At 41.7% G+C, this 22144-nt stretch overlaps 1 protein-coding gene across 4 annotated transcripts; it reads right to left on the bottom strand.

The window, feature by feature from the left end:
- Positions 1-11890: 11890 nt before the first annotated feature.
- Positions 11891-20985, bottom strand: CDCA7 (cell division cycle associated 7). Of its 4 annotated transcripts, none has more exons than XM_015635556.1 (10): positions 20879-20985; positions 19266-19391; positions 18760-18870; positions 17120-17371; positions 16674-16751; positions 15818-16006; positions 15255-15395; positions 14681-14830; positions 13963-14099; positions 11891-13667 (listed from the first exon to the last, which is right to left on the bottom strand). In XM_015635556.1, exons 1-10 carry the CDS (start codon positions 20897-20899, stop codon positions 13637-13639), a joined length of 1236 nt encoding a protein of 411 aa, XP_015491042.1. In that variant the 5' UTR covers positions 20900-20985; the 3' UTR covers positions 11891-13636. The 4 variants fall into 4 exon arrangements, with proteins under 4 accessions (XP_015491042.1, XP_015491041.1, XP_015491044.1 ...); XM_015635555.1 differs by having other exon boundaries at positions 15818-16009; XM_015635558.2 differs by lacking the exon at positions 20879-20985 and adding an exon at positions 20013-20273 and having other exon boundaries at positions 15818-16009.
- Between the last annotated feature and the right edge of the window lie 1159 nt (positions 20986-22144).

Genomic DNA, 22144 nt, shown 5'->3' on the forward strand with positions numbered 1-22144 from the left:
TTTCCAGTGTTTGCTTTGGTCATTTTCCCTATGATGGATAACTTTAATACATTACTCTTAATCCCCCATCAGAAGTCTGCCCTTCTTCAGTTTTATCCCAAGCTCCTAGTCAGCAGTCTCAAACTGCCCTTCACATTTTGGAGCTATCTTCACATATTGCAGGTGAGGGTCAGAATTCCCAGTTGTCAAGCTATTCATTAGTATTTCCTTTTAATCCTTTTCCTATACAAAACAAATTTATAAATATTGCCGGTGTCAAAGTAAATAATTTTAAATATATATACTTAACTTGGGGCTGGTGGGAGGTAGGGCTACAATTGGTTGCAGTCCAGGAGCTTCGCTTTACTGGATCCTTCTTAGCATGACAGGTGCCAGGTCAGAGTGTGTGTGCACACAGGGCATTCCAGGTACAAAGTGCATCCAGGTCCTTCCCAGCACCTGTGATTCCTGGGGAAAATCTACACCCAGTCTGCTTCTAAACACTTTGAAAGCAAGAGCACCCTATTCAAACCCTCAGTGTTCCAGCATTTGCTAAGCAGTACATTCTATTATTGAACACTTTCACTGCAGGTTAAAATTCTGAGACGCAGATGATACAATGCACTGAGAAGTATTGGCTGGGGGAAAAAAGCCTGTCATACATAGCAGGACTACTGATAATGTGCAGTGCATTACACTGCAGCTAAAATGACTAACATCAAAGCTAAACAGGAATGATTTGTATGGTTGAGACAAGTAGAATAAAATATGTATTTTAACTAAATCAGTTTTTAGGAACACCAGGCACAGGTTAATCCTTTATAAATATGTTCACAGAGTACATTAGACACCAGCCCGCCTACACAAAATGAATGCAGCACACACTCTGATGTATTACAGAGGCAGGATAAATGAGGGAACTCTTCTGTGTTTGATCTGGTTCTGCTCTGTAATTCAGAGATACTGGAGATGGGTGGTGAGTTTCTCATTGATCCCAAAAGAACCAATAATGTTGAATCCTGTGAAATGTAAGCTTTGTAGAGGATTGGAGGCTATGCACGAAGGACATTGTAGCTTTAGGGGCATATTCTCTTCTCTGGAACGTGTGTAACTGGCATTCACAAGAGTCATACATATCCCGGGGAAACTAGACCCTGTAGCTTAGCAATACTTAAAATGCATACCTAGCTCCACAGGCAATTATATCACTCTCGTGGCTACATCTGCATCCAGTTATCAAAGGATAGATTTCCAGCAGATAATAAATGAACCTGCAAATGAATATCTTCAGAATTTTGAAACAATGCTAAATTTGCCACACATCAGCATTTAAAAATGCAGCAGAAAGAAGCCAGAACATCAATCCAAGTCTAAGATATTTAGATAGAAAACACAGAGCTAGCACATAGATATGGAAATAATCAATTCAATTTCCCCCCACACCCCCCATTCTTTCCAGCTTTTTAAATCACTTACTCAAGTCCTTGCTTCTCTGAACTGTATTTTGCATGTGGTGGAGGTGTTAATCCACAGTTACTGCACAACAGGATTGTGAATTTTAGCTAATGAAAGCTTTTAAAGGCACAATGAAATGCTCAGATGAAAGGCAACAAAGAAGTGCAAAGTATTATTACAGCCTAGCCTAAGTTTTACTGAGAGCATTCTTACACAGGATGGACACAGCATAAATATGTATTACAGATGATAACCTCCCTGTAAAGGCTAATTCCCACCCCTGAAGCTGCCAGAGGCAAGGGGTGGCAGTCTTATAAGACTTAATAAAGTCTCATAATGTTTTCATCCTGTTCCTACCCCCAGGAACTGGAAGAGAACCCCTGTATACCTCTGAATCATTAATGAACAGCATGTCCATCCCGGCATATTGCTGGCACAATTAGATCACAGGGAGTGCAGACTAGGATGGTTCAGTGAACACTTAAAGGCAGAGGCAAATACAGGAAGGACAGGAAATGCTGTAGTCCCAGTTACAGCAGTTTGGCATACAGTAAATTGATAGTGTGTGTGTCTGTATGCTATCTATGGGAGAGGTAAGCAAGGGGACAGAAATCTGCTTGTCATTTTCCTTGATAATTTTTGCTAAAATCCAAGTAATTGTGCATGATAACAAAGAGGAACAATTAACACATGTATTGCAAATACATCTGTATTTTGCAAAGGTGAGAAAGGGATAGCTATCGACAGGATGTGGATGAAAGCACCAGTAACTCATTTGGAAAAGAACTAGCACCAGAATAAATGTGCAACAGCTTACCAGGCAGAGAGAGGACAAGATCTGCTGCTCTGAAAGATGGTTTGATCTGTTACGATGGGAATGAAGTCTTCAGTTTGAAAAATATTATTCTCTTTCCTGGGTCTGCAAAAGCTAACATTGTTCTAAAGACTGCACCTCTCTGATCAGCTGCTGTTTCACTGATCATAGCCTAAGTAATCCGTAGCCCCCTTCTTTTTCTGCCTCTGTTCAGATAAAAGATTGCAGCTTCATTTCAGTTATTATTTGCATGTTTTTCTCAACAGTTTACTCTCAGCAGCTTCTGATTTAACCTTACGTGTTCTGTAGTTTGGGAAAAGGCTAGAAAGGTAATTTTTAGATCGGTACCTAACATTTTCAAAGTAATAGCAGGCACCTCATGCATGCATCTCATGTTCCACCCTTTTGCTAAATGTATTCTAACACTCTACTTACCTGCTTTAAAAGGACTGGCATGTTGAACCAGCTGGCCTTTTTCCATCGCTATAGCTTTTCATGTTATATTCTGCTCCTCCAATTTCTGTATTTCCCCTGCATTTTGCAAGACAAAATGCGGAACTTTAAAGGCACATAATGTTTATGTGACAAAATCTTGCTGCTAAGTACAGTATTACTGACGGATTAGTTTAATGCAATAGCATAATGTAATTTAATTATAGTAATAGTGCACAGCAACAATCTTACTACTTGTGTCAGATTGTGAGACATTCTCTCTTAAAAGCTTCATCATTATTATTTAGTTTTTGGATTTAGTTCCACGGTGTCCCCCCTTCCTCCACATACATTAAATTAATTTCATAGAGGTAGAAGAAGAAACATTAGGTAAATTGCTCTCATTTTGCCCTAAGAATTCACAATACTAACTGAAAACCTATTCTGCATCATTAGACAATAGTCAGAAAGCCTATGATGAAAGCTTGTAGCCTTCTGGGCAGTAAGTCCTCAGACCTGCATTCTACAGTGATAAGAAAAAAGAAACAAACATCAAAAAACTACACACGCAAAAAATTAAATAGGAACATTCCACCATATCTACCTTTTGTATTTACCTGAGAGCTTTTACTGGAGATTGATCCAAAATCCTGTGCCAGCCATTAACTATTTCTACATTAATGTAAACTATTGTAGTTCAGGGCTCCAGGTTTTTTTCAGCCCACAGTTTCCACTGATTTCAGCTGTGGCTGAAAGCAATTCTGAAAATCCAACCCACAATAATTCCTATTTCTAAAGTGCTTTCTATCTGAAGACCACAGAATTTTCTATCAGCGTTTATTTAGCCTCCAGAAAGACAGAAAAATATATCTTCAGCCAGCACAGCTGTATGCAAAGTGAACATCTGTCCATTGCCAAATTCAGTTTAGCTAATAATAAAAAAGCACACTTTTTTTTTTCTTTTCCAGACAGGATCAGACTGCAAGGGAAAGCCTGGAGAGGATTTCCATGCTTTAAAAGGAGAAACGGGGGAAGACTGAATTTCCTAGGGTCACTGAGGAAACGTGTGGCAGTGCTAGGAAAAGAACTCAGCACTCAAGCAGCAGAGATACCATCTCCACAGCCAAAACCAGATGGTTTTTCTCTGCAGTGTGACATAACAGCACAGAGTAGGTCTGTGGATTTAGTGGCAATGAAGTTAAATAAGGTTAATTTCTGGGTGGCTGAGAGGTGTTGCCTTTTTGTAATTGCATCATGGCAAAAGCTTTTCTTGCCTTGTTTCAATAACAAGAAGCCAGGTAATGTGAATTAACCAAATTCAAATTGCAGATCACTGCTTTTTAGAGGGGGGAACAAGATGTACCCTTTTCTTGAAAGTACAGAAACTGCAAAAACAATCCTGCAGTATGCTGACCTGTTGCTGTTCATTTCCTAGCTTGCCCAAGGCTTTGCATATATTTTCAGTGCATACATTTTCTAGGTGTGAGGCTAAAGCCACAAAAGCTCAGTACTGTAATGCTTGACTCTTAGGGGTTCTTTCAGCTTAAGAAACCCCTAGCTCCACAAAAGCCTGCATCTGTGTGTCCAAGGGACCTGCATTTCTGCTTCTTTCAAGGGTTTTGGAAGATGGCTACACGGTGAGTGGACACACTTCTCTCCCCTTTTGACTTCACACATAAGAGTGTGTTGAATTATCTCTGCCCAATGGCTCCTTTTAGTACAACATACCAACATAAGGAGTAAATAAGTTGTGCTAGATTTCCCTACTCCTTTTAAAGCCTCAACAGTGTATTTAAGAGCAGTTCTGTGCCATGAGAGAGAAATACACACAGCCTTTTTCTGTTTGATTTTGGGTAGGTGTTTCAATCCAGAATCAATCTTTCGCAGCAAATTATTTTTAAAAATCTTTTTAAAAAGATTTTTGCTAAAAAATTTGCTAAAAGCCAGCCAATTCAGTTAGGTTTTACAATACCAAAGACCACCTGCCACATCTATGGCACCTTTACAAGCTGCAGATAGAAACATAATTATGTGCCAATTCATTTTTGCATTAATTTTGGCATGAAGCAGAATCCCTTTCTCTAGCCAGTCTCTGCTACTGCAGTAACACCCCGTACTCAGCAGCAACCTGGACTTTGTTAGAAGTGGCACCATTTTTACACCTTTATTCCCTGGTGTTATTCATACTGTGTACCATTTGCTACCAAAAGCCTCTGCATTCCTTAAAGCTTTGTCTCTGAAGAAAGAAATCCGGGTCAAACTCCCCTGCATGAAAGCAAGCTGGTGGGGGATTTAAACCTTTGTCTTAGCTCCACATCTTAGGTGACTCTTCTGAAGATTTAAGGGCACTAGGAAAACATTGTCCTCTTTGCTGTGTTTTGCATGGAACTTTATTCCAACTGGAAAGCAAGAAGCTGTTCCCAGCCTAAGACCTACTACAGTAAATTAGGTCACTTCAGCTGCGTTCATAGCAAGACAATGTACAAAAGTCAGTTCCTCCCATTGATAACATTGTTCCCTTGCCTATAGTCTCAGTTTGGAAACAAACCTAGAGCTACAATTTAAAGTGAAACTCATGATTATTATTCTCTCAGCTGTTTTTTCCCTGTCTTTTTTTATTTATTATTATTTTTTTTTTTTAGTTTAACCATTCCGGTGCAGTGAACAACTTCCGCGCTGCTGTGAGCTTGACTCCTAGCCTCAAGATCTCACCCTCCCTAGTGTTGTCTGGATATCAATTTTTTCAACCCCCAGTCCTTCCTCACAGGTAGGAAGCACATCACAACTCATTAGTAATTTACTGCTACAGTAATTTTTATAATTACTGCCAGGAGGCCTCATTAAATTTGATCTAATGAATAAATATTGTATTTTTCAACGTGATTACCAGAACAGCTTAAGCTGTGTGCCATAAACAATTATTTTCCTCAATATGCAGTATGTCAGTGAGTATTGATTTTTATTTTCTAAAGAATTTGCTGTATTTCTACCAATGGCTATTAAGTAATAAATATCCAACCCTCTGAAGCCTCAATTGCCACAGAGCAGATGGCAAAACAGTATTTGGGGTATGAATCTATTGCAAAAAGTAACAGAATGCACATTAGTGAAGATAAAGGGTTTGTCTGGAGGTTAAGGAGTGCTTCAATGTGAATGTCTTTCCTATTCCTCAAGAAAGCAGTCTCTGATGTGTAAGTCCGTGATATCAAAAAAATTTAGGATTTATTAGCAGGATATAGCAAAGCATTTTATCTCAGAGAACTAACACATGAACAAACATTGGTGCCTTGTGTTTCATTTGCTTTTAGAGCAACTGGTCAGATGGAACATTCTTCTAACAGGTTTAAGAAAAATAAAGAAATATACAATATGCCAAACATGAACCTACAGTTCAAACCGAGGCTGTAAATTATATTTACTTTCCAGCATAATTTACTCCTTTTTGTCAGCAATTGCAGACTTTAGCACACAGAACTGTAACAAAGCAGTGAACTGTAACAAAAGGCATGCAGTGGCAATGCCTTAGGATGTACATCAGAGGAGCTCAGGACCAGGATGAAGCCCTTTACATTTTTGTCATGTAAGAATGTTTTCTGCACCTCCAGCTATGGTGTACCATATTAGATAGATCTAATTCCCTAGCTAAAGCACTACTTAAATAATTTTAAAGTAAATTTATCTACATCAATAAATAGCACTGCTGGTCTGTGCTATCAGGTTTTTGTTTAAACGAGACTTTCATTTAGGGCAAAAGAAAAAGGGGTGTGGGTAAACCTAGGGTCACTAGAGGCAATTCATGTACCTGAAAGGATTATTTCCTATTTAATGGACATTTTTGAAACACATTTTCTGCATTTTCTCCCTTGATTGTTTAGTTTAAGGAAACCTGGGAAGTCTTGAGGTTGTTAGCTCAGTCTCCCACACTTGATCTCCAAACTGGGACATGGTCTGCACTGGATTTCCCTGGGCTGCTCACAGTGCAGTTACCAAGCTGTAACTGTGCATCACCAGCACACAAACATCACCTCCAGTGGGATAAACCAGAGGAAATTGACTCTACACAGGGCCTCAGAACTTAGATCCACCTTAGCTGCTGTTTCACTTAATAACATTTCTACTTTAGGACACTCAGCATTTGCTCTCATAAAGTTCCTTTATACCCAGGTTTCTGCTGTGATGGATGTGAAGGAACCTCAATCTCACCAACAATAGTTGAAAAATACCTATGCTTCCAGGCAGGTTGTCAAACAAAGCATAACCTCCCTCATCTCACCAGTGGTAGGAGATGGCAGCAACTGCTGAATTTGCAATGAGGAGCACAAGATAGATCCTCTCCCCTCTTTTTATTTTTGGTGCTCCATGTCCCCGGAAACACACTAACCACAACATTGCAAAGCTCAGTACAACTACAGGTAAAAGCACTGGCAACAGTACCCTGGTCTGACACCTTTAGTACCTCTTCTGGCTGCAGCAACTGTTTTCTGAGGGAAAAGGTCAACATGGTTTAGGTGCCATGCAAACATCAAGAAAATACTGCTCAAAAATTGAGGTAGAAAGAGCTTGAGGTCCTTTGAAGTGTGCAGAGTTGAGTGTTCAGTAGAAACTAAGCTATTTACAAAATCCATGTCTTCTTGCATATTACACAGCAAGCTGTGGCTCACTGGGAGGTGCAAGGGAGGTATCAAGGGACTCAAAGATATGGCAGGAAAAACATTTCCTTGTGGATCCCAATATGTAAAAAGTATAATGTGCTATCTGTACAGGGGAAAACAGAAGCTACATTTCAGCAGTCAGGCTTAATTAGCAAGTTAGTTAAGCCTGACATCAGCCAAATTGTTCATCTCATTCAGAACTTTCCTTCAGAACTGGAAAGAAAAATAGAAATCAAAAGCTAGACACAAGATTTTTAGAAAATGGAAAACCAGGTGGGAATAAAACTGATGGTACCTGAGAGACTACAATACTCTCAACTCTGGTGCATCAGCTATAATGTAAAATATACTCACTAGTATGTCAAAGAAATAAACTAAATCTTGTTTGCAAAGAGAAAGAGTGTGTGTCTCCAGCCTGCGCTTAGTAATTAGACAGGAAAAAAAAAAAAGAGAAAAGCATTATTCCTTGCTGTGGGTAAATCTGCATGTCTTGATGAAAATTAATTGTACTCACATTAGGAACATTCAAGTGTTAATTTTTTTCCAAAGCAGGCTTTTAGCTATGTTAGTGAATGTGGTCTTGCAACTACAGGAAAAGTGACTTAAGATCATACCAGTGGGTTTTGACAGAACACTGAATCTGTATTCTGTAATGGGCACATAGGTATCATACACACAGGTATATTTTTTATTTACTGGAGGTGCTTTTCAGAGCTTTGTAGTACCAATGCTGTTTTCTAGCCACACCAACCATTTAAAAACTAGAAGTTACTTCTCCTGAAAAAAACCCAGGATTACATCAAAGCATTTCAGTTCCTCACAACAAAACTCTGTGCTTGGTTTCCAATACTAAAATTGTAACACATCGCAACTTTTTCATAAGAATTAAATGGAAAGAGAAATAAAGGGGGAAGAAAAAGCTTTAGAGTGTTAACTCTCCACGGCAGGAGGAAGCCAGCATGGGCATTGAGCTCAGCACACTCATTCCCTTCTCCCTGCTGAAAGGGACACAAAAAGAACTCTGGCTAAGCATTTATTTTTCTGCTAATGTGAAAGTTTTCTTTTAAAGAGGAAGCAGATTGAACAGAGCACGAGAAAAGAATTTGACTCTGGCTTATTTCCAAAGGGCTTTTTTTTTCTTGATGATTCACTGTTATCACTTGTATTCACATTACAACTAGCCTCAAAAAGAAATACCCAAAACCGAAACCAACCCCCCAACACACCCAACAACAACAAAAAATACACAGCACAAAAGCACTAAGAAATAGAATCTTTCCTACTGCTAAATTCTGCTAATAAGCTATATAAGAAGAGAATCATGTAAGATAAGAGTGCCTGTATTCATTCACATGAGTAGGAACATTGCTAAGCCTCTGTATCTGGAACTTTAGAGCACATCTAAAATCAGTGAACTTCCAAAGTGGTTGACAAAATGGTGGACACTGATTGAACTTACTTTACTTCAACTATCTAATAAAGCAGAAAGCATCTAAATTTCTCTCAAGTCTAAAATGTTTAAATATTCAGTACAGTCTTTCCAGTAGTTTTATTTTCAAACAGGAGTTTGTTTGGATATCCAGAGAGGAGACAACTGATAATTCTCTGAAAACATGAACAAGAACAATTTTTATTTGTGGGAGAGCTCTCACCATCAGTCCTAGTGTCAGTCAGTTGTGAAGCGTATGCAGCAATTCACAAACAAGCCACTTTTACATGGATATTCAAGCTAAAAAGAGGTAAGGGAAGGCCAAAAGGAGTGCTGGTAGGGTTGCTTTGTTATTGTGTATGTGATTAAAAGAAACTGAGGATGGTTGCCACAGGCTTCTGTTACTTACACCTCTTGACAACAACCTAGCACATAATTCCATTCTCTGTGCCTGCGGTTACATTAAGAGACAAGAAAGGATTTAAAGATAGCTTGAGTCCAAACACAAATCTATAATTTCAGTAACATTTTATATCTGCTTTCAGGAGTTGATGTAAGTTTTGCCTGTAGACATATTCCAAAGGAAAGACTGTATCAGTAGGTTTCGACACAGCTGGAGCTACACTCCAACTGATTTTTTTCCAAGTCCAAGTAATCAGTACAAAAACTACTGAAGTACTACTACCAGAGACAGATGCAATGCCTTCTTGCTCCATCCTGACCTTACCATAACTTCTGGTTTATTTTTTTCATATAACAGAATTGTTTGCCATCCTTAAAACAAGACCTTGAGCAATTCTAGCTGGAAGAAAGCCTGTACCAAAGAGCAACAAGAACTAGTTTAATATGACTGCATATCTATGCTCTAGACACATTTTCATACAGATCCAATATCCACTTTTCTAACAGTCACAATAGCATTTCCTGTTCCCCCCTCACCTTCTGTTTTCAGGATCCCTACCCGTCTAACACCTGTCATTACATTTTTGAGTTCAAACATTTAATTCCCCTACTGTTTCCCAAGTCCAAAGGGCTTGTGGGGTTTTTGACACCCTTTTAGGAGACCCAGGCATATTATTTGGGAGAATAGTGAGACCCAGTCATGCAAGTGTGGTGCTGTCCTTTCTCTTTGGCATTTGGAGCTCATGTACTCACCTGCACCTACAACAAAGCCCAGCATTACCTGGGTGCTGGTGTTTAGGAGTCCATCAGCTGGCCAGCCTCTATCTGACAGTTTTATCTTTTCACTCACTTGCTTTAGAGGCCAGTGTTTCCAAAATCTCCCCACTAGCTCATGCTATTAGCCATGCAAAAGCTGTACTCATGAAAAGGTGTAAGAGAACAAACTAGATTATGCCAGCAGAGGTCAGTGGGTGACTCTCTTGCCAAAAGTTTCAGATGCACAGTGTATTACAAATGGTTTCAAAGCCAGCTGAGTTCCCTCACCCTGAAACACTTCAAGTCATTCTTTAACTAGACGGCAGCATTTTGCCCTTTTTCACTTCATCTGCCTACCTAAGCAAATGATGATGCTTCAGTATGTTGCCATCTCTGTGCTTTTCTCTTCAAAATACATTTTTAGCTGCTGGCAGACAACATAAAGGTGTACCAGCACACGAGACTAGGAAGGAGAGGGGTAGTTTCCAAAGTTAAAATTCCACTGCAGTTCCCTACACTAATATAACTGGTTAAGCAGCCAAGTGTGCTGCTTTGCAACCTTTACTGTATGCTTCAGCCTGTGAAGTAACATTGCCATGCTGGTTCTTTAGCTTACATATAAAGAAAAAAAAATTGTTAAGGAAAACAAAAATGTTTTTTCCTCAAGATTTGAAGAGACCTAATGCTTCAATGTTTAGCTTAATTAAAAAGTGGAATGGGGAAGAAGCAAACAAGATATATATTAATATATACCAGCCTAAGATCTTCTGATAATAGGGAAGTTATGGCAAATTTAATCAGCATATACTATATATTCATTATAAATGATTGTATCAGGTTAAGAAAAAAAAGCTTTTTCAGACATATGCACAAGATCACCTGGCTCTAAAGTTGAGCAGTGAGGAAATGTCAACTCATGCAGCCCTTTTCAATTATAAATCAGTACTCATTCTACCTCACACATGAGCTTCATTCTTTCTTTCTTACACAGTGATACTCTATTTCCATGCATCTTTGCTTTTTAAAGCTGACAGGACCTTTTCCTCTCAAGTTTCTTAAATTGCTGTTCATTCACTGCACTTATAAATCATGAACTCATTAACTATTTTTCAAGTCCACATCAGCAGCACTTAAGTAGCTGTGGCAGAGGGGCTTGGGGAAAGTGGCGTATTGAGACACCTCAAAATCATCACATAAAACAAACATCCTACACGATTCGTAAATATGAATTTATTCTCACATCACCAGCAGTGTGATGAAAGGCACATCTAAACACAGCTTTTAGGTGGGAGTAACAAGGTGAGGATTTTATCAGCAAAGAATATTTGGGACAGCTCAGTCATTCTGCTGGATCACTTCTTTCCCATTTCCTCTCACTACAGAAGGTTACAGCTTTGGGTTACCTTCTGCCACAGCCTCATGCACCTCCTGCCTCTAGATCCAAAAAGCAGCACAAACGTCTTTGCTATCAGCATGCAATCAAAGTCCCTCAGGTAATTCTCTGCTTCAGGAAAAGAGCTCCTGAGAGGCTACTTAAGAGCTTGTTTGTAAAATAATAAATAAGTAAATTTAAACGGCAGACACATTACTCCAACTTGTGTCCAAAATTTTATCCTCATCAGCTCAGGATGTAGGCATTGGGCTTTAAAAAAAGCAGAGAAAAAGCTGAAGGGTAAAGCACACAGCACACCTGCCTAGAGCCTGTATCAAGCCTGAACTAAGCACTCTGTATTTTGACTATCACCACTTAGTCACCAGGTACCGAACAATTCAATCCAAGCAGCAGGAATATCAGAGCAAGCCTGATTCAGGAACACAGGGCCAGAGATAATAAGATCTCCTAGTCCCACTGCTCCCCCAGGTGTGATGCAAACAACCAAGTCCTTTATTTCACAGCATAAGTCCACCTGAAAGTGGTAAAATAGAAGTACAGCTCTAACAGCCTTTTAAAAACCAGTTCAGAGGCAAAAATATTCTAAAACAGAAAATTTTTATTTTCAAAATAAAAAATTTTGTACAGAACAGTGTAGATCTGAGTATATCTAAATACAGCAGTCTCTGTAATGTAACATAAGGGTCTGCTTTTAGCAAAGTACTTTCACACTCTAGCAATCAGAAGGCAAGGCAAGCAATTAGGAGGAAAAAAAAAACCAACCACTTTTATCTGTCAGAACATGTATTTCTAAAATGAGTTCCTTCTTCACAAAATGTACCTAGAGGGAAGAGCACTCTCCACACCTCAGATTGCACAGCTATTCACACTATAAAAACAGACAAAGAGAGGACAGGAGATTTGCAATAGGAGAGATGATTTATGATAACAGAACTGTAAGTCTGAGACATAAATATCTGTTGTTTCTAAATTCCTCTCCTCCCTTCCCACACACACTGATGCAATTCCCAGAAAGGTATGAATTGTGGATCATTTTGTATACACACAATGCAAATACTGTGCAAGCACAGAAGTGTAAACCCATGTTGATTCTTCTACTATTCAACTGTACATTATTTATAGCGTTACATTCTAAACCTTATACAAAGCTTACACAGTAGTTTCCCTAACAAACTAAGCACATTTAGACCCTTTATGGTTCTCTGGATGCAATTTTCATGGCACCTTCTTTTCTACAACAGAGTACAGGAGACCCCTATGTGCTCAGTGTATCAGAATTCTTCAGCTCCATTTCTGCTGTACTTGTATTTCACAAATGTCATGTGAAAGAATCTTCCACAATCACAAAAAGCCAGATACAGAAACATTCACTACCTGTTTTCCTGATAACCAAACTAAACAAGTTACCACCTTTCCTCCACTCAAGGATGGCCAACAGCCACATGAACTACCATCCCTCTACTTTATCAAGCCCTGGTCTGGAGGTATGCCTCTTCCCCAGGACCACTGCTGACTCTGCAAAGCAGCTCTGCAGCTGCAGCAGGAACAGGGAAAAGAGTCCACCAAAACAGTAATTTATCATATGGACACTACACAATGTATACCAGCATGTTCCTATCACTGTCACCAGTAGGCAATGTTAGTGTTGTGGAAGCTTTCAGCAGTGGCCTTCTGTCATCTGCGCAAAAACAAAGTGCCACGTCAAACGGTGTCTACTGCATTTTTTAATTCAGAGAATCTCCTTTGAAATAGCCAGTGTGAACCTTTAGTACTCTATAAAATCAGCTATTAGTGCTTGGAGACCGCTCAGCTGCAACTTACAGGGCTTCCTTTTTTAACTTAAGAACATGCTGCTGTTTCACAGAATTCTACAATCCCATTTGATCATGAAGTGTCTGCATTGCAGAAGTTGGCTGCTTGGTTCTGTGAAGAAAACCGGCCCAAGTTTTCAGAACATCTCTATATTTTTGTAACCAATTTTGGAGCGTAAGTAAACCTGCAGCATAGATTGCTGCATGAGTGAAACTTAAACTTTAATGACTTAAAGCCCCATCTCCTTTCAGGAAGAAAAAAAGAAGTTACTGTCATGAAAACAAGGACTGATGCTATCTGATTTGTAAAGTTGTTTAAAGAGAGAACAATGGCCTGTGGATAAAGACCTGCATTCATTTATACTGAAATAAATGAAAGGTTTTTATCCTTTTTTACCCAAAAGGAAAGGGAAGCAGGGAAGGCACTTTGTAATGTCATTTGATTAAACAATTCACTGCAGGCAATAATATTATGTTGGTGAAAGAGTATGTAATTTAAAGGCAGTCACAGCTTCAGTCTTCCATTCCAAGTTCTTGTTTCAGACTGAAAGACAAGTAAGAACATGAGTCAGCTTGTGGCAAAACTGAAAACTCTTTAGACCAATTAGTAGAAGCCCTGACAATACACACTGAGAGCTAAAAGGCAGAGTAGTTATATCACTTGTTTCTGGAAAAAACTTGAAAGCGTACCATAGGGCAAAATCTCAGACTCTGGACGCAACACAGAGTAATCTTGAGATTTACCTGATGAACTAGGATGTGGACATCTTTGCCCTCACACTTTTGAGATGCTTATCCCACCTAATGCAGCCACATTGGTGACACAATGGCACACTCACCTTTTCAAGTAGGCATGGACATTGTCAAAGCCATGGTACTTGGCCAGATAGACCAGGACACCTGTGGCACATCTGCCATCTCGTTGTCTGCAGAAGCTACAGTTGCAGATTCCACGACATGGGGGGCACCTCCATGTCTACATGGGAGACAAGAAGCAGCCATTTTAGCTGATATGCTATGCCAGATCTAACTCACATCCACAACTTAGTGAGTGCCCTGCTACACGTTGAGTTCTGCAGTGAATATCAGCACTGCATAAAGTTGTCTGAACCAGTGCAAGAGTACAAATTCCTCAGTCTGCAGGGGATTAAGCTCTCCATTGCTTGCCTTGCACAAAATGACAGGAAGCATTCCACTCTGTTTTAACTCCTACATCACAGCCCACAGCAGCAGTACCTTGTCCACAATACAGTTCCTTTCCATAGGGCATTAAGCACTAATGCAAGGCAAAAGAGAATGCTATTCTGATGCTCAAACACAAGAATATTTTGGCTGCTGCTCTGTTCTCATACTTTACTCCTGCAAATAAAACTGCAGAAGTAGTGAACACAACCAGTTCTACACAATATAGTTCTGTGATTCAGGGTGAATTCAAGCCAGGAGTGCATGAGGTACTACAGCACTGTAAGCAGTTCTGTTAAAACCCGTGCTGTCAGTGATCAGTACCCCTGGCAGTGCAAGTCAAGCACAATAAACCACCACTGAGCACTGTCCTACCGGGTCCAGCAGTGCTGTTCTGACATCCTCCCCGTATCTGTTGCGGAGGCAAGGCCCACAGAACTGGCCCCGCACTCCTACGCAATCGGGGTTACGACAATTTGTCTTGGTGTCTATGGTTTTTTGGCGACATTGATGACAGGTGGATCCCTAGAACACAGGAAAAACAAACAAGACATTTAAAATGGCATTTTAGTTGGAGGGAAAAAAGCATTGAACAAAATCTCTTTGGCAGCTAGCAGTGCTTATCCTGAAACAAAAGCTGCCTTGCATGTCTGAACCAAGACTGTTCTAGCACTGCATATTCAGTGTCTGGTAGTCACTTCCCCTGGCTGATATCACTTAGGCATAAGTTGTTCCAGAGTGAAAGCAAGCTAATTGGCTTGGTAAAGGTCATTCTACAAATTCAGGAAAAATAAGAAGGGATACCAAGATCTCAGGCATATTTCTCCCCAAAACCACATCCTCTCTCTCAGTGAGAGGGAATGTGCTCTATTTGATGCTAAAATAAACACGGAATAACAAAAAAATGACTTCACAAAGTACACATTTCACAATGCTGCAAAACACTTACTATGGCCCTGTTATATACTTTGTCTCTTGCAGATCCACAAATATTATCCAGCTCTTCTGATGTTATGTCCTCAACTGGGCGCACAACATGTGGAAAAGCCACGGCACCACGGTGACCCCTCCTGGGAGTACGGGCCTCATTCTGAATAGCAAAGACACAACATTTTCAGCATTAGTATTAATTTAGTACTAATTTCAGCAAAAGCTCTACAAAGGCGGTGTCACAGCAACGCTGAAGTCTCAAACAGCCATCATGTATTTAAGCAAGATATATACATCTTTGTACAGATGTATGATAGGGATGCAGCTTTAGCACCTTTACTTGATCTGTCCCTGTCAGGGTGCAGTGATGCTACTGATCTTGCTTCACTCCTGCTGGAGTCCAAGAGGAACTGCTTTTTCAAGGACAAGGAAGGGGAAACTGAGAGCACATACAAAATGCTTTTTTTTTTTTTTTAAATTCTTCCAAGGATATGACACACTCTCTATGAATCGCTATTTTCTTGAAGGGAAACCTTCATACAAAACCATCCCCACAACAGGAGAACTAGATCTTCACCATACCTCCAGGTATTCATCAGACATCTTTCTTCTTCTAACTAAGATGTACCGGTCATCTTCTTCCTCTTCTAGTACCAGAGTAGGAGGACCTTCAGTCAAGGACCTGGACCTTGTGTGAGGCCGAGAACTCCGGTCTGGGTTCCTCCTCAAGGCGCACTTGGGCAATGAACGCCTTGGAAGCCGCTTTGGTCCCTGCTAATGTTTAAAAGCCCCTAATGAAACAGGTGAAAACACAGCTCCTGACCCTACTGAATTCCCGCCCTAAAGATGCCTTCCTCTCTTATTTTCCAAAGACATGTCTATCCCTGTTCCAGTCAGAAAATGTAAGGTAAGAAGGTCCTAAGCAAGCTCATCTTCGGCATTCTGCTAGTGACACAGAAATAGTCTAAAGCAGCAGAACCTATGTCTGTTGCAATTTTCAGCACTGTTCTAATCTTCACCCAAATTACAAATTTCCAACAGTGAAATCCATTACACTGCTGATTTACAACCCAACCTTCTTTAAATTTAGGCTAAATGCCAGGTGTTTTTCAAGGCTCCAAACTCACAGAACATTCAGTTCTGAGATACCCTCCCTTATCTCCAGCCTTTGTAATAAACACATATTTACACAGCATCTTGTTTGGTTTTATTGGCCTGCAGACACGTTTAACCTTTATAAATTAATCTGTTCTGCTTTATACCATAGCAAATCAAAAGAGAATTACACAGTGAGCATACCCATTTTAGGAAGCCATAAAATTCTAACTGGGCTTTGATTTGAACAGTTTATTAAGTTTTTACATTGAGAATCCTGCTCTGTAATGTCAGAATTTGACTCTTAGAAATCAAAATGCAAATACAGTAAGTTTATACTCACATGACTGACAGCTGGCAACGATTTTCTCCCACCAAAGATACCAGAAACATTTTGCAACTCAGCCATTAGTTTTGCAAGCTAACAAGAGAGAGAAAAATGAAGCAGAGCCTTAAAAGGGTATTTATGTGCTATTACAGACTACTAGGGCAATTGGCTAAAAGTACAATTACTAATAGGAAATGCAGTCATTCTTCAACTCTTTACATTTATGTCTTATTTATGTTTTAGTGACTGCAAGTAATTTGGAAATGCTCAAACTTATTATGCCGTTAGGCTTGCAGCCTATGGATTTTCATATGCCAGTAAATATAAAGTATCAGATTTATATCTTAGGAATGCAAATTCATCTTAATGCATTCACCTAACTCCCACTGCAGTGAATTTAAACAGGGGTCCCCTAGGAGGGGGGGAAAAAGGCCCAGTCCACAGGAAGACAGAGTACTTGCCATTGCTTTGTTTTCCTTTATGTTTAAAGCTCTTTTTTCTAAAAACATAGCACCGTTTTCTTCAGTGTCAGAATCTGAATCTGGAGCAGGCATCGGTGTTTCAGGAACTGGCTCCATCCCACCCTTCCTTCTTTCTGATCTTCGAGGTGGAAACTTCATGGCTACTTTCAGAGGAACAGGGCATTTCTGCCCTCTCTGATCTATATCACTTTCAGCACTTGCACCATTCTCATCTGAATCCGATTCCAATTTCTGTTAACAAACCAAAATGGAAGCATGTAAATCCAGGAGAGTTGCTCTGCAGTTAAATGCACTTGACAACATTTTGTCTAGGAACAGTTTAAAAGGCTACCTGGCTGGAATTCAGACATCCAGTCCTAGTGTTCTAGTGCATTTTGGAGGGGAGGAGCAGGGACAAGGGGATAAAAACCTCTCAGGGACACACAAATGGTTGTGCCAAACACACCAGAAAAGGGATTGTAGGTCCCACTGCAGGAGTCTTAGCTGTGACTTGCAAGTCTAATAGCAAGAATAGTTTGTGTGTATGGTATGAGCAAAAGAACTTCCTTTAAAGGGCTCCATTTTGCTACATATAGCATTTGCTGTAAAAAGAGCCACGATGCAGTTCTCTGCACAAGGTCAAACCCAATTTTGTAAGCTGCCAAGTACAAGTAATCTCACAGTACCAATGATAAAAAAAGGAAACTTTCTCCTAGAGCCAACCAATGAAATAATTATGAATAAAATCATGGTATTTTCTAATCTTTGAATTCTGATGTCTTGCTTACAATTTCCCAAGAACCAATGGTTCAGTGAGGACATAAATTATTTAGTAAAAATCTCATTATGTAATAGATTATAATTTTTCTTTTTAGACACACCAAGATGGTCTTATTTTGATCAGCAGTAACATCAAATGGCCATCTTTATTTACAAAGGCTTTTTATAAAGCAGGTATGTGATTCTGATTACACATTATATGTAGTTATTGACTCTTTTCTACATATCCGTTCCAGTTTTGTCTCTTACTTAACTATTGTGTTTCAACTTTTAACAGATGTGATTTCTTCAAATTAGACATTTTTTCTTTTCTAGTTATTGCTCAGCATGTGCTGACATTATGACAAACCTGGTTTTGCCAAATGTGGTACTACTTCAGTTTCTCTTCTGAGTATCAACTATTGATCTTTTTAAGCAATAAAACTGATATCAAGGAAAAGTAGAAAGGCGAGATGTTGAAAGATGCACAGCATTCCCTGTTATGCTCCCAGAGTGGAGGTCTGATTGCATGTCAAGACACACAGGAATTTTTCTGAGGTTTGCTGGAGTCCATGGGCTGCCCTAACATTTCATACTGAGGAAACCAGAAATGTCAGGCTCCAATAGAGTAATGTCCAGCAAGGACAGTTTTAAGAGGTACATTTCAAAATATATATGGCAGATTTTAAAAGCTCAGTATCTCAAGTGCTTTTCACAGAGGCGAAAAGAAAACTAAACTTTGTCTCCTTTGACTGTTTACTAAATGAAATTATGCTTCCCTCTGAAACACCAAACCTTCAAGACGAAGCTGGCATTATCTTCCAATTAAAAATGTGTAAGAATTTAAATATAAAATAGTGAACTAAAATCAACTGTCTTACCAATGCATCTTGAACCTCATTTTCTGAAAAGCCACAGAAAGATTCATCATCAGAGGCTTCATGAAAAATTTTTGCCAGTTCTTCTTTAATATCCGATCTAAATTTGCATTTCTATAAAAAATAAAATATCCTTTAACTTAAGTTTTACAGAAAATTATTAACATTATTAAGCATAGTATAAACAAATAGCTTTTTAATAAAAATAAAAATAAAAAATAAAAGTTTAAGCATTTCACAAGGGGTTTCAGAACCATGGCTGCAAATTACCAGGCACTTTAGGTTAGGTGACATATCAAAGGCTAGAATTGATAGCTAATCTTTTTCCAACAATTACCACCTAGAAGCACAAGTAAAGAGTGAAATGAAATTACAGCACATAGCACAGGTTTATAACTACTATACAAAAACATAAGCAGAGCAAGTAGTTTTACATTATTAGCTTTACATTTTTGCAATCTTTACTAGTACTGCACATATAATCTTATTTGTTCTTGTACTGTACTTACTGTGTTTGCAAAATTATCAGAACCAAAACTGTCACAACTGTCATCAGAGGATGAGGATGTTTCCATGGGAATCAGTTTTGTATTTCGAAAGGCTGTGAAGTTTCTCCTTCCTGAACAACCTCGGCGCTACAAAAGGACGACAGCAACACCATTAAGAAGAGATCTACTGCAGCACAGTAGTTATTAGGAGTATCTTTTTATTGAAGCTTAGGAAGTCTGAACATTTTAGGATGTTTAGCAATCTTGAATGCAAGTCAGAAAACAAACATCAGCTTTGAAATAAATCTCAAAGTTAAGAATGACAATAGTTTTTACTCTGATATAGTTCTGATCGCTGCTATATGAGTTACATATGAGTTTCATTCAGTATTTAAGAATACTTCTTTTATGCACACAAGTGGAAGTAAGAATATAAATAATGTCATTCCCTAGTCATCATAGCCAGTGATGGACAAAAGTACAAGTACACGAAAAGTACCTAGAAATCTACTTTGATTCACTTACTACTTGCAGTTTGAGGCAAACACCAAATACTCTGCAGCTTTTAAGGAAGGACCAGAGTCCTACCCACAGATTTGAAACAACTCTTCCTAGACAAAGCAACTTGCTGTTTTATTCATTTTGCCAGCGATTTAGGAGACTTTTTTTTAGTGGGCTCCAGGTTTTCCTTCCCCAGGAAATGTTTCCACTGGCAGTGACCCGTTTTATCCGCCGAGGCTGGCACCGAGGCCGGGCGGCAGCACCCACCCACACTGAGGCGCTGCCCCGGTCAGACCGCTGGCGCTTCACGGGCCCACCGGCCGGGCCAGACGGGGCTTAAACAGCAGCTGCCCGGGCCAACCCGGACCCTCCCTCCGTCCTCTCTCCAGCACCGCTCTGCTTGCGGTTTTTCGCTTCACGGCTGTGCCGAACACCGAGCAGCGGCCCGGCCCGGCCGGCCCCAGACACAAAAAGGGCGCTTCCTGGTGCCGCCCGCCGCGGCTGAGGGTGCGCGCAGCCGGGGCCCTCAGGCGCGGAGCAGCCCGGCCCAGGTGACCGGGGCAGCCTGGGGCTCGCAGACACGCCCGTCCCCTCGGGCGCGGCCCCGCCAGCGCCTCTCCCCGCCTCCCGCTAAAATGGTTCCGGCCCCCACACACGCGGCCGGGCCGCCCGCCCGCCGGCGACCCCTGCGCTCCTGTCCCGTCCCTGCTGCGCGAGGCCGCCTCACAACACCGCCTCACGACCGGCCCCGCATGGCTCCGGGCCGCCAGCTCCCCGCCGAGTGCGGCTCCCGGGCCGAGCCCCCTACCCCAGTTAGGCGGGCAAGGGCACCGCCATGCGCGGGGCGCCCGAGCACCGCGGCGGGGCAGGAGACCCGAGGCTGCCGGTCCGAGTGGTGGGGCTGCCCCCACGTCGCTCTCCCTGTGAATTCTTTACCCAAACTAAAGAGCCCCCCCACCCGACCCCACCAGCCTTCCGCAGCACGGCTTAGTGCGGCTTGCCCAGGTTCCAAAGATCCCGGAGGGCCACAGGAGCGGCGGCAAGCGCCACAGCTTCCCCCCTCTCCTCAGCGGCAGGGACCCACAGCCTTGCGGCGAGCCCGGCGGGCAGCGGCGGCCGCGGGCAGGGCTCACCTGCGGGCGCGGCGGGGCCATGCTGGCGGGACCGGGCGAGCGCTGGGAACTGAAGGTTCGCGCCAAAGCGGCTGGACCCTGGGGGTGGGGCCGGCGGCGCCTTTCCCGCGTTGCCGCCCGCGTCCTGGCAGATGCAGCGCACACCCCCGCGGGATCGGGCACCCTGCTTGCTCACCCTGCGCCCCCCTCTGCTGAGGAGCTCAGCAGATCCCCACTGATGTCCCCGAAGGGGCCAGTGCGGAGGTCCCCTTTTTAAATTTTCTATTCGCGGTGTAAGCTTTGTGGATCTGCAAGGGCCTGGCCCTGTGGCGCGAAAAGCTCCCGGGCGGAACGCGGCGGGACTGGGGTGCAGAGAGGGGGGCGAAGGCCGCGCCCACTCCTGCCTAGCCGGGCTAGCTGGGAAGCCTCCGTGGTTTCTAGCTCTCCCTTTTTTGCTTTAAATAATTTTATATGCCAAACATAGCTTCACTCTGAAATAAACCCCCTAAACTTGCCAGTTTTGAAGGGCAGTTTGGCTTCTCCACGAAATAAAGCGAAGGGTCTGTGTCCTGGCTGCCCCCGGCAGTGCCCGCAGCGCCCGCCAAGCAGCGCAGTACAAGGGCTGTGTGTCGGAACAGCCGCCCCGCAGCGCGCACGCTGCCCCGCGTCCCGCGGGGAACGGAGGCTCACGCACCCGGGCCCCACAGATCCGCGTTAGGACGGACGCCTCTGCTTCTCGAGTAGCAGCGGTTCAACAGAATTTTACAAAAAAAGTTGGCTGTCTTGCCCTTTGCAATCACAATACTGTTTGAAGACAGGCCAGAAGGAAATAGAGCAGTCATTTTAAACCATTTTTGGTAACGTGTATAACAGCGCGTTAAATCAAGGACGGCCGTTAAACACGGCAAAATAACTGCTACCTGGTATTTGGCAGCAATAGTAACTGGAGAAGCCCTGAAGAAGCTGTAAGGGATTTGTGGTCCTGGTGTTTGCTGTAATCCACTGTTTATCCTGTGGTTTGAGCGGGCTCGATACCAGTGCAACTCTTGCTGCTCAGCATTTCCAGGTGCCTCCCCGGCAGCAGGCGAGTCCCCACTGCAATCAGCTGGAGGGAGGGGACCGTGCAAACCTGTGCCCGTGTAAGGCAAACCACGAATCATCTCTGACCCAAAGCCTGTAAATAGGCTACAGCACAATAGGGTACAAGAGCCCTCACGGAGGTGTTCTGTTTTCTGTGGGCATTATTCTTCCTGCACATGCTGCAGTCTGTCATGTAAAAGAATCTCC

The sequence above is a fragment of the Parus major genome, chromosome 7, assembly GCF_001522545.3.
Source record: "Parus major isolate Abel chromosome 7, Parus_major1.1, whole genome shotgun sequence".
NCBI lineage: Eukaryota > Metazoa > Chordata > Aves > Passeriformes > Paridae > Parus > Parus major.

Bases quoted from the DNA above. Each gene is read 5' to 3' on its own strand.
- CDCA7 (XM_015635555.1), bottom strand. From the start codon at position 20,899: ATGGCCCCGCCGCGCCCGCAG. The intron at 16,010-16,673 runs GTGAGTATAAAC...TTTAAACATTAG, and splicing joins CGTTGCCAGCTGTCAGTCAT to CAGGGACCAAAGCGGCTTCC. The intron at 14,831-15,254 runs GTAAGTGTTTTG...CCTGTGTTCTAG, and splicing joins AAGTATATAACAGGGCCATA to GGATCCACCTGTCATCAATG.